At 36.9% G+C, this 13227-nt stretch overlaps 1 protein-coding gene across 4 annotated transcripts in view; it reads right to left on the bottom strand.

Annotated features, from left to right (window-relative positions):
* Window positions 1-13227, bottom strand: part of SUSD1 (sushi domain containing 1) — a 109561-nt gene that overhangs the window by 44354 nt on the left and 51980 nt on the right. For all 4 annotated transcript variants that reach the window (XM_016126351.2, XM_016126352.2, XM_036239047.1 and 1 more), the window contains 2 exons: window positions 10383-10492; window positions 7865-8057 (listed from right to left, as the gene is read on the bottom strand). In XM_016126351.2, coding sequence (XP_015981837.2) covers window positions 7865-8057; window positions 10383-10492 — 303 coding nt within the window. The remainder of the gene's footprint in view (window positions 1-7864; window positions 8058-10382; window positions 10493-13227) is intronic.

The raw sequence follows: 13227 nt of genomic DNA, 5'->3' as shown, positions 1-13227 counted from the left end.
ACCCTGAATAGCCAAAGTCATCCTGAGAAAAAAAGAACAAGCCTGGAGGCATCACTCTGCCTGACTTCAAATTATACTATATAGCAACAGTAACCAAAATGGCATGGTACTGGCAGCAAAACAGACACACTGACCAGTGGAACAGAATTGAGAGTCCAGAAGTAAACTCATATTTATATGGGCAAATAATTTTCGACAAAAAAGCCAAAAACATACAGTGAAGAAAGGAAAAAGAAGTGGAAAAAAAGCCTCTTCAGTAAATGGTGCTGGGAAAACTGGAAAGCCACCTTCAAAAGAATGAAACTAGTCTGTTGTCTATCACCACACACCAAAGTAACTCAAAATGGATTAAAGACCTGGATATAAGACCTGAAACGACAAATGCATAGAAGAAAACATAGGAACTAAACTCAAGGACCTTGGACTTAAAGGGGATTTTATGAATTTGACTTCAAAAGCAAGGGAAGCAAAAGCTAAAATAAATGAATAGGACTACATCAGACTAAAAAGCTCTACTCAGCAAAAGAAACCATCAACAAGGTAGAGAGAACCATTTGAATGGGAAAATATATTTGCAAGCAACACCTCCGATAAGGGCCTAATATCCAAAATATACAAAGAACTCATACAACTGAATAACAACAGAAAACAAATGATCCACTCAAAAAATAGGCAGAGGATCTGAACAGACACTTCTCCCTAGAGGACATACAAATGGCCAACAAATATATGAAAAAATGTTCAACATCGCTAGCTATCAGGGAAATGCAAATCAAAACCACAATGAGATACCATCTCACACCTTTAAGAATAGCTATAATAAACAGGACAAGTAATAACAAATGTTGGAGAGGATGCAGAGAAAAAGGAACCCTCATACACTGCTGGTGGGACTGCAAATTGGTATGGGCACTATGAAAAACAGCACGGAAGTTCCTCAAAAAACTAAGAATTGATCTACCATATGATCCAGCAATCCTTCTACTGGGTATTTACCTCAAAGACTTGAAAACTCGTATTCAAAAAGATTTTTGCACACCAATGTTCATAGCAGCATTATTCACAGTGGCCAGGACATGGAAGCAACCAAAGTGTCCTATGATAGGTGATTGGCTAAAGAAGCTGTGGTACATATATACAATGGAATACTACTCGGTCATAAGAAGAGATGAAATACTGTCATTTGCAACAACATGGGTGAACCTCAAGATAACCATGTTAAGCGAAATAAGCAATCACTTACATGTGATGAGCAGGACAAACAAACAGAGACTCATGAACATGGACTAGAGGCTAGTGGTCACCAGAGGACTATAGACTAGTGGTTACTTGAGGTAGACGGGATAAAGGGGGTCAACTATAGGGTTTAGGGGGAGGGCAAAGTGGGTAAAGGGGATCAAATATATGGTAGCTGAAGGAAACTGGACTTTGGGTGGTAAACACACAATGGAATATACAGATGTCAAATGATAATTATATAATTTTATTAACCAATGTTACCCCAATAAACTTAATTAAAAATTTTTACAAAATTAAATTAAAAATTAAAAATTTTTTTTAAAAAACTAAGAACAAAAATGAACAAAAAGCAGGGAGGAAAAGACTAAAGGTAACTGAATTTAGGAAAGAAACAAAAGGAAAAGACAAATCCATATCAGAAATAAAGTCAGAATATCATGGTGCCCAAAGAAGGATAGGCTAGAATGAAAATTTAATAAGGAGATTAAAAAAATACAGGAAAACGACTACAAAGAATTAAAATGATATTAGAAAAAGGAGAATAAAAAATAAAGTGGTTAAAACAGAACATAGGCAAAGATTTAATATATGTATAATTGAAGTCTCTAAAGAAGAAAAACATTGAAACACAATTAACATTTACTTTACAAAAATTAAAAATATAAATACTGAAAAGGCCCACCAGATACTTGAGAAAGCTCACCCAGAACAATCAACCCTGAGTCTTATCCAAGTAAAACTACTAGACTTTAAAGATAAAGAAAAATCCTCAACTTCTCCATCCAAAGAGCTAAACAGATAAGATCCAAAGGCAAAAGAATGAGGATGTATCAGACTTTTCAAAAGCTACATAAAAAGCAAGGCAACAAAAAACCTGAGTGTTAATTAAACTCAAATTAAGAAAGCATGAAGATTTTTATATCCAGCCAAGCAATCTTTCAAGTATCAAGGCAACAGAGAAGTTTTAAACATGAAAGAACTCAGGGAACACTGTACTCTTGAGGAATCTACTAGATGATACTAGTAGGTAACTAGAGAAACTTCAGCAAAAACACTGATAGTGACCAGCTAATTCATTAAACTGTAGACCTAAGACAAAAATAAAGGGTAGACCATGGTGAGAGAATAAAATGTAAATGCTATATGTTCTGATAAAATAAAAATATGGCAAATGAAAAATTGGAAAGAGAAGGCATAGAGAAACAAAGAAAACAGAATAGAGTACTTTGAATGTCATATGGTCAATAAATGGAAGATAAAAGTAGGCCATTAAAAAACTGACAAACAAGATGGTGAAAAGTTATATAAGAAAACAGAAGGTAGATTACTTTAAAAAGCCGTAAAGGCAACCATTAGGAAAAAAATACATATAAACCTTCTTAGAAATAAATAAATACCTGTAAATATATATTTAAAACAGCCCCAAAAAATTACATCACACAGAGAAAGAAATACAGAAAATACAACATAAAATAATAGGATAGATTTGAGTCCAAACATATCAGTCTTACCAATAACTATAAGTGGATTTAACTTTTCTATTAAAAAATAAAAGATTTTCAATTTGTCTCATAATGCAAGATCCAACTATATCTAGGAGACCTAAAATAAAGTGATTCAGAACAGCTGAAGATAAAATGATAGACATCAGTAGAGAAGACAAATGGGACATGTAAGAAAGTAGGGGTTGCATCCTGATATTGGTAGAACTGAAGTCAAAAAGTGTTAAATATGAAAAAAGGTACTTTTTAATGCAAAAAACCACTGTTCACAATGAAGATAAATAAAATGCAACTACCGTTATAAAGCAAAAAGAAAAGCATAAGAAAGGATATAATAAATACGAAAGCAGAAATTAATGATGCAGAACAGGGGTCAGCAAATTTTTTTCTATAAAAGGTCAGACAGTAAATACTTTAGGCTTTCTAGGTCAGCCCGTCACAACTACTCAACTCTGACTCTGTAGCACAAAAGCAGCCACAGATACTATGTAAATGAGTGGCTTGGCTGTGGTCCATAAAACTTTACTATAAAAGTAGGCAACGGGCCAGATTTGACTCATAAGACATAGTTTGCTAATTCCTGATGTAGAGGAGAAAAAAAAAAATAGTAGATCTAATTAATTAAACAAAACCTTGGCTCTTTGAAAATACTAATAAAATAGAAAACTGCTAGCTAACTTAATCTAGAAAAAAGGAAGAAAATACAAATAAAGGGAGAAATAAATAATCATTGAAATAAAATTCAAAAAGTTAAACGAAAGTACTTTGCAGACCTCTATGCCCATAATTTCAAAACATAGATGAAATGGGTAATTCCTAATACACTTTACCTAAATTGACCCCAATGGACATAAAAAGCTTAAACAGACCAATAACATCCATAGGGAAAAAATGAGAAAGTTATCAATGAACTGCCATAGAATATCTCAGTGTTCAGACTGTTTCACAGGAGAAGTCTACCAAACTATGAGAGACCAGATAATCTGCTACATAAATTATAAAATAAAGGAAACCTTCCAAATAACAAAGGGCATAATAATGTGGGAAACTTGTAAATTCTTTTTCTGAAGCAAGAAAAATACTAATGCCTAAACCCAATAAAGGCGGTACAAAGAAAGAGAGAAAACCATAAACCAATATAATTATGAATATTGGTGTAAAAATACCAAAGAAAGTATCAAAGAATAGAGTGTGATAACATAATAAAACAGGATGACCACGTCGGATTTATTTCAGGAAGAGAGGGAAAAAGGCAGAGAGGGAACAAGAGAAAGAGAACAGGCAAAAGAGAAAGTTGAAATTATATCAAGTTAAAAAGCCACAAGGAAATAGAAAAAAAAAAACCTTCTAGTTAGCTTTCCCTTGCATTGTGTTAATAGTTTAGACTAAGAAGGAAGTGATCTTTTATCTGATTTCAGCCTAGGAGACAGCAGTCTTGGAGCCTCTTTTTCTGTACGCATGGTCTGAATATGGTAGTCCTGAAAAAAAATGAGAGGAACCTATTGGCTCCACGCCATTTATCACCCATTTAGTGAAGGGCTCCAATTCTAAATCTTATTCATCTTTATTTACCCCAGGGGTATGGTCCTACCTAGCTGCATCTCCAATGTCATTATCTTATTTAAAATAAAACGGGTTGCTCTCCCCATTTTTGGCATATTTTACAAATAATTGGATATTCCATGTAAAATATATGCCAATTTCTGGTCTGACCAACTGCAAGTATGAGTTTTTTTCGGGCTAATGGTTTTATAAGAGAAACAGGCTAACTTCAGACATAATTCTTTCACCACAGAATACTGTTAAAATATTTATCATTTTGTGGGAAAATATCAGAATGAATTTTAAATTCTTATGATCCTTATTATCTTTTGTTTGGACTAAATTCTGTGGACAGGAATTAGTTTATGGGGAAGTTTTATAAGGTTGCCATAATCTCATACGATATATGCTGTTAGAAAATCTGCAAAATAAATCACCTTAACAGTTATGGTATTCTACCAGGGCACAGAGGGGAGAATGTTCTGTCTCTCCTTCTTTTGATTTTTTTTTAACTTACCAACACTATTTTAGATGTAACTAAATGAATGTAATCCTTTGCCAAAGAGGACAGAAAAACAAACATTCTCTTATTCATAAAAGATATGGTTTGAAAACCCCCAAATAGAAACAGTCTAAATAGACAGTTGGCTTTGCAAAGTAAATATTGTCAGGGGGTAAAAAAAGCTACAAATCAACTATTTTGAAAGCAAAGTTACTATGTAATATGTTAAGAGAACGAAAATTTAAGTGTAAAAACAAAAACCAAATATACAGGGGAGGACACTACTAAAATTTAGCAGACTGTGTTAGCCCTACCTGGGACTAAAGAAGGAACAGAAACTACTGGAATGGAAGTTTACCAGCTGAAAACTCGGCCGGGCCTGCTCCAACAGTAAGATAACTCAGTGGGAACTAGAACCCTGGAGCCTTATCTCTCCAATGCAGAAAAGGAACTGGTGGCAGGAAGGAATGCTTCAGTCAGTCCCCATCAAAGCAGCACAGATGGTCAAGTCTTAGAAATTCAATTCTCAAGAAAGGTGGGACTTGGGTGAAAAAACCCCACTAACCTAAGGCACTTCCTGGACCTCATTAGACCAGTGAAAGCACCAGGTCCAGAAACTCAACAGCAGCTCAATGATCAGCTGACAGTAATTCTCCAGGGGAGACAAATGTCAAAGTCCTAACCAGGAAGCAGAACTCATAGGCAAGGCATTCAGCAATGATAGCCGAAGGAGCTCAGAGCTAAAATAATTTCTGGGATCTTTCCAGGAATAGAGAAACTCAGAGGAAAGAATAGAAAATTGGGACAGTGAGGTGGCATGCATGACAATGCATTTCACTTGAAGTACATACTGTTCCTACTACTATATTGTGGGTTACCCAGCTCACAAAGAAAGGAGGCTCATTCGTGAAAGAGGAAGTTCTTCAGCAGTGGTAGAGGACTGGTAGAACAAGGGCTCAAAGGAGAAAGGAAAATGAAAAGGTTCTAAATACTTGGGATGGGCACCAAGAAAGACCTGGAGCCACCACTACAAAGTTCTAAAATTTTCAAGCAAAGAGAATTTCTCTCCCTCCAAAATGTATGGGAAGCCAAGTGTCAGACTGAATTCAAGTAACCTCATGAAAAGAGGTTATCTTCCAAATTAGGTTTAAATTCAAAGGTGGTAGGCTCCAGACTGCTTTGTAACCTATAGAGGTTGAAATATCACATGCTAGATTCTACTTATTACTGGTAATTTGGGGTCCACAGTGCAAAGAAGGTAACAGTGGATTTACTTTCGGGACCTGATACCACGACCGCTGATTATCCTCGAGCTAGAGTTTAGACCTCATCTCCTACCACTTTCTCCAGCTCACTCTGCTCCAGCCATACTGGCTTTGTCGATGTTCCTAAAACATGCCAAGGACATGCCTGTCTCAAGACCTTGTTGCCTGCTGGTTCCCCCGTGTGTGGCTTACTCTCTCACTTCCTTCAGATCTATGCTTAAACGTCACTTTATAATAAAGGCCTTTCCTGACCATCAGCCGTCACTCCCTTTGCCTTGTTTTGTTCATCTTAACACTAAGCCCCATCTAACATATGATATATTTCCTTGATTGTTTCTCTCTCGTCTTCCCTAACCCCTGGGTCCAACTCCATAACAGCTAAAACTATTTTACTGCTGCTACATCATCAGCACCTGCCTGACACATAGTAGGCAGTAGGCAAGAAATAAAGACTTATTAAAAGAACACATTTATATATCTACGGCATTTGACAAGAGCAAGGTGGGCCTGGGACTGACGAGGCACTAGGTTCTGGAAATATAATTTTGTTTTCTCTTTTTAATAACTAAATATTTAGTGAAAAGCAATAGATGTACTGATTAAGAACGAAGGGCCCATAGCCAGACTGCCTGAGTTCAAATGCCACTTGCGCATTTCACTAAGTGCGTGACCTTGGAAAAGGTGCCAAACCTCTCTGTGGCTCATGATCCTTATCTGAAAAATGAGAATAATAGCAATGCCTTCCTCGGACAGTTTGGTAGGTTTGAACTGATTCAAAGAGAGCACTTTGAACAGTGCCCAGCATATACTTAGCGCTCAATAAACATAGGTATTATTGTCATCATCATTATTACATACTGGGACCTGTTCTGAACATTTCACTTGTATTACGTCACGTAATGATCACTCAGAAGGTAACTGAGGCCCAGATGCGAAAACAACATAACTAATCCTTTGGCTGTTTTAAAAAATTGAGGTGGGACATAAAATTAACCACTTTAAAATGTACAATTCAGTGGCATTTACTACATAGACAATGTCGAGCAACCATGACATAACTTTTCTTTTCTAAGGGCACTGGTGAGTACGGAGAGAGGCCTCAGGGAAGCAGGAGCCAGGCCCATTCCATTCTTCGTCCTTCCTTCAAAGGGGATGGCCTCTCCACCTGGCAACCCATAAATTTGTTTGTTAAACCCAATTGATTAAAAAACAAAAGAAATTGTAGCGACCTCTGCGTCCCTTCCCATGAGGGAGAGCTATCGAGCTGACAGAGCTGGCCTCTGCATGGCTTCCTCACAAGCCCTCATTGCCTCTCTAAGGAACTTGACCTTCATTAGGCCCCTGTTCTCTATGTTGGGTTACTGTGCTCATGCATGGTCCAGTCAGGAGGCTTCCTGTTCCTGCTGGTGCTCATACAGTGCAGCTCACATTTCTGATCCCCTGGAAGTTGGTTCCTGCTGTCCATAATGACTACCTTTAGGGCTGAGCTGTCTTCAATTTGGGGTGAGAGACAGGAGGCCTTACAGTATTCTCAACCCATCACCACCAGTCCATTCCTAGTCTTTACCTTCTATGAGCCAGAGTCTCCATGGGGAAGGGGATAGGTGGTAAAATTCAGGCACCCTGCACCCTAGACAAAGTTAGTAGCATGTTAGAACTAGAACCCGATCTCTTAATTCCTAGATTAGCATTCTGTACGCTCCCCCACATTGTACAATTCACATACTTCACTTATCCTGAGATACAAAACAGAAAGACATGCACACCTACCTGCTAAATATTTAGTAATATTTACCGAATTTTACTAAGCCTACCTGCTGGTGCAGTTGTTATTCTTATTTGCTCTGAGCGTGGCTCAGGAGATCCCAGTTGGGTGATGTTCACTGTGTATTCAGTTGCCGGGTATAGATCTAGACACACTATGGAAGCTCGTTCCCACGTTGTAAGGTTAAATGATGTTGCATGATAAAAATCATTCAGATACCACCTTCGACCCAGAACTTTAAACTGTCATGAGATTAAAAGAAAGTGTTGTATTAAATTTTCTGTTGCCTTGCAGATATCTAGACTATAAGTAAAATAATGATAGAGCAAAAAGTTTCCTTTTATTTATCTTCACTCACTTAGAATTATTTTTACTACAATAGCAGGCTAAACTGGGGAAAGACTTTATGAAGTTACCCTACCTATCCTATTTGACTTCCCCCTGAAACAATTACAGGGCTAAGCTTAAAACGCATATAACTTCATCTTAGATAAACAAAACGTCAGGCTAAAGTAATCCTTTGATGCCCACCCAGTGAAGGAGATTGCACTGGAGCGACTGGGAAAAATCTTTTTCATTTCTTTTCATTCCTAAGGAATCCATAGATAAGCCCCATGGAACAGAGTTTTTAAACTTTATGAGAACTGCTCCAAATTATGCATTCAAAGCAACTGTGCAATGGAACTTCACTTGTTCCTTTCTAGTTGAGCTCTCACAGAATCCTCACACGTGCCGTTAATTAACCTAATCATACTCTATCTACCACCAACTCAAGTTGCAGGTATAATGTAGGGACCTATAAGGAAAAATATATGTCATGGTCTCAGAAGTCATATGATCAGCCCTTGATCAATCCGGGTGCTTCAGCTGGACATCCATGTGTTTAGTGTTTCCTCTGATGATCATGTCACTGGCTCTCCCATCCCCAATCCTTCCTCATTACTGTCATTCTTCCACTCATCCAAGACCCTGACACAGGCCTCATGCGGAGATTCCTCTCTCTCTCTCAATTCCTAGCATTTTCTTGAGTAACATAAAGGTCCTTCCTTATACATAAGCTGTCAAATCTGGCCTCAGAGTTTCTTGAGCTCAACGCTATGAATTTTTTCCTCTCCATGTTCGCAACTCACATCCACAGCCACATCCCAAACTGTGTCATCATCAGAACTCCTCCACCAAGATCTTCCAATCCCCAAGAAGAATCATGGTATCACATGGTTTAAATTTTTTTTTTTTTTTTGCCTACTAGTGAGACATAACGTGTTCACGTATGTTCTAGCAATGCGTATATCTTCCTTTGCAAATTACCTTTGAATGCTCGCTTCTTTCTGGATTTAAAAGTATTCCACGTGTTACTTAAATTATTCTTTGTCTAGCATATTAACAGTAGCAATATTTTTCAATTTAACTTTTTAATCATATTAGTGTAGGAGTGAAAAATTATTTATTTTCTTAACCAAGTAGTTAACCAATTTTCTCAGAACCATTTATTTCTGTACTTATTTGAAAATCATTTTTTATATTAAATTATTTGGGTACTTGAATATGTTTCTAGGCCCAGTGTTCTTTCTAATATGAAAATTTGAATATTTCACTCACCTGCTTAAAGTCCTTCGGTGCCTCCACACAGACATCAAAATAAGATCAAAACACAAAAGCAAAGGGTACAGGGCTTCTAATGATCTGGCCACTGCTTATATTTTCCCCTTACTTTCTATAATCCCCAAGAAAGCCACGTTCTCTATTATCCAGTTCGTTACTCTACTTGCCCACTGTGTCCCTCACCCTCACCCCATCTCTTTTATCTGGTTAATTCCTATTCCTTCCCTATGACTCAGCACTGTCTTTACAACTTGTTTAAAAAAAAAAAAATTGTACCAGGACACACACACACACACACACACACACACACACACACACACACACAAATATCCTATTCCATTTATTAACTTTTTTTTATCAAAGCGCTCATTATACCATATTGTAATTGTCTATTTACTTGTATATTAATGTTAGTTTGAATCAGAACTTCCAGATCCTAATACATGATATGCTTTTGGTAAATAGTTAATTAATTAATTTTAATTTAATACTTACTTAGTCTACTCTCTGCCAAATGATTTGCTAGGCTCTGAAAATATGACACAAAAAATAACAAATCTCAGTTCCTGCCTGAATATACTTATAATTTTTCTTGAGATTTGTGATGTTCAAAAATTGAAGTTAAATAAAGACCAACAGCCATGCAATGAGTTTCTTAAAATTCTACATCCAAGTGTGAATTAATAACAAAATAAACTGCAATTATTAAATGCACTAAAATAAAATGCAATACATGTGAGATACCAGACAGGAAAATTATAGCAAGTCACCAAATACAATGTCTTTCATCAATTTAGTCTTTCACTAGCATCCATCTCACATTTCACATCCATCTCTAGAAACAAAAATCAAACTGTTTAGAAGTTCATTTCATTAGTATCTTTCAGTACTTCGAACCCTTTGGGGAGCACCTAAATTTTTAAGTGACACAATTCTTTAACAGATAATATAAGAGATCTTCTCACTTGGTATATTTGTTCTGATCCAACTTTCCTAGAATGCCTGTTCAATTTCAAACAAGTTTCATTAAATATTGTGATATTGAAAATTCCATCATCTTCTAAGAGCTCATCTTCTAAAAAATAAGAGAGAACACAGAAAGGTTGTATCATCTTAGGAAAACATTATCATGGCTAATTACAGTTGAAACGTTGACATCTGAAGAGGGCCGATGGGGTATTTAAAAGCAAGAGTATTACACGTGGCTCCAAGTCCCAGCTCTACAACTTCTTAATTGCATGACCTTAGCTAAATCACTTAACCCCTCTGAACCTCAGTTTCCTAATTTGTGAAATCGAGTCATCCAGTTTGCTTTTCTTACATCATAAGCTGTTGAAAGAATCCAATGAAGTCATGCATATTTAAAAATTGCTATAAATTAATAAAACTGGGATTTTTTTTTTTTTTAGAAAGTTAATCCTATCTCTTGGATGGTCCATAAGTAAAATGCCATTAAGGTAAACATTTCAATAACCAGGAAGTATGAGAATAAAGAAAAAGGCGAATAAAGGCAAAGGCCATGGAATAGAACTCTTGGAGCAAGTGTTTCCTACTTAGGAGATGACCAGAAAGTAGATGATCAGGAAACATGTTTGTTCTCACACCAGACGGTATTTGCAGAGCTATGCAGATGAGTACTAAAGCAGTAAAACAATCAGAAACAGACTTATTTCAACCACTGTACAGAAAAGAGTAATTTCATGCCTCCTGCAGTCTAATTCATTCCTTCAATGTTCTATTTTCTTAATGTAATCAAAAAGAAGAGGTTGATTAGTAATGAATAAAGAACTCACAGACAGCCCAGGAGTACCATGACTAATTTTCAGGGAAAAGCAAATTTCCTAACAAACAAGCCTGCATGCTTTCTACAAAGGAGAAGAAGTTTAAATGCCTATCAGAGAAAAGTTTCTACATAACTACCTTTTAAGTATTTTTCTCCCATGGGAATCTCTGCTACCTAAGAAGTAATAATGATTACAAATTATTTTATTCAAAATCAGAGGTGTCCACAAAATTTTAAATGTAACTGACATATGCAGCACAAGGCAATTAACTTGAAGAAAATATTCTTGGTTATAATAGGAAATGTAAAAATATGGTTATAAGAGTGAATTTGAAGACCTATCACATGTGTTCTCCTTTATCTTCACAACTTTTATTTTAAAGATTTCATAAGGACATCAGAAACAAAAATTGCCATATGTATGCAAATGATTTTGAGACACACCAAGTATATGTATTAAGAAATACCACACACAGTATCTGTCTGTACACAAACAGAATATAAAGAGAACTGCGTGGCTCCCATCTCAATATAATTTTCCCACTAGTAGCTATTATAGTTGGAATTCAAGGGAAGATGGCAATGTGAACAAAGGCATCTGGCTCCCACTTCCCACTCCCAAACCAGAGGGAGGTGACTAAGAATAGTAAAAATGGGTCAAAATTTGCATCAGGGTTGGTTGCCATACACAAGGCAGAAACGCGAAGACATTTCTGCTTAGCATAGTGTGGAAGAGAGGGGATGAAAGAAAGACATTGAGAGCTACTGTGCAACACGCCTTCCAAACAAAAGGAACATAGTCTCAAAGCATGGAACGGGAGGAGAACTGGGGTCCACAGAGGCGGGGGCTAGAAGCAAAAACAGGCCACGGGACAAATAAGTGATGAACACCCCTTCTGCAGCCATTTATCCCACTGGTTCCTGATCCTAACTGCATTGAACATCAGAATCACCCAGACACAGAAGATCTGAGGTAAAGCTTGGACATCTGTATTCCTTTCTTTAATTCATCAGGCAATCTGATAGGCAGCCAGAGTACAAAGTATATGCGCTGCTGCTGCTGCTGCTGCTGCTACTACTACTACTACTACTAAGAGTAGTAGGAGTAATAATATTCCCTCTTTAGCATGCTAGAAATCTTCTAAGGGGAATCCTAGGGACCTGGAGGTTCCACCAGCCTGGGTTGGCAGAAGGAAGGACTTGGTTCTTTCCTGCCTCTATAGGGTATAACACCATAACAAGGCCAAGCAATGCTGAGCTGGCCCAAGAGCTACAACTTCACTAAATTAAGACAGCAATGTGTCAGAAACAAAGCTCAGGGCAGTGGGCTTTCTCACAGCTGCTCCCCCAAAGGACACTAGATCATCCAACCAGCAGTAAATTCTTCAAGATGAGATCTGAGATTAGCATATTATCCAATAAAAAAGTAAGATTGAAGAGAATGCCATCCATTTTATTATGAGAGAAATATAGCACACCTAGAGAAAAGTTTTATCTTCCAAGGATAAGTAATCTAGAAGGGGATGGGAGGGGGGAGCCTATGAAATGATTCTACAAAGAAAAAGAAGAGATTATACTTAGGAGGCAAAGGACGAACATACTTTGGGGGAAACAAATGAGCAAAGTAATGATAAAATTAGGCAATGTTTGTTTTATACTTTCAGCAAAAATTTTTAAAGATGAAGTCAGACAGATAAAGGATGAGGTAAGTGAATGCAATAGCAGAGAGGACACTGGCTGAGAGAGGCAGAAATAAAAAGGGAACCGGATCAGACAAAGAAACAAAGGAAATGAAAGTGTGACAACAGAATTAAAAGTACACTAGGGCCAGATGGGAGGGGGGGTGGGAGTGAAAAAGGAGAAAAGATTAAGAAGTATAAATTGATAGTTACAAAATAGTCATAGTTACAAAATAGTCATGGGGATGTAAAGTATAGCATAAGGAATCAAGTCAATAATATTGTGATAACTAAGCATGGTGTCAGATGGGTACTAGATTTATCAGAGTGATCGCTTTGTAAGTTTTA

The sequence above is a fragment of the Rousettus aegyptiacus genome, unplaced genomic scaffold (assembly GCF_014176215.1).
Source record: "Rousettus aegyptiacus isolate mRouAeg1 unplaced genomic scaffold, mRouAeg1.p scaffold_m13_p_3, whole genome shotgun sequence".
Lineage (NCBI taxonomy): Eukaryota > Metazoa > Chordata > Mammalia > Chiroptera > Pteropodidae > Rousettus > Rousettus aegyptiacus.
Note: the sequence above shows the minus strand (reverse complement) of the source record. Positions and strands in the feature narration are given on the sequence as shown.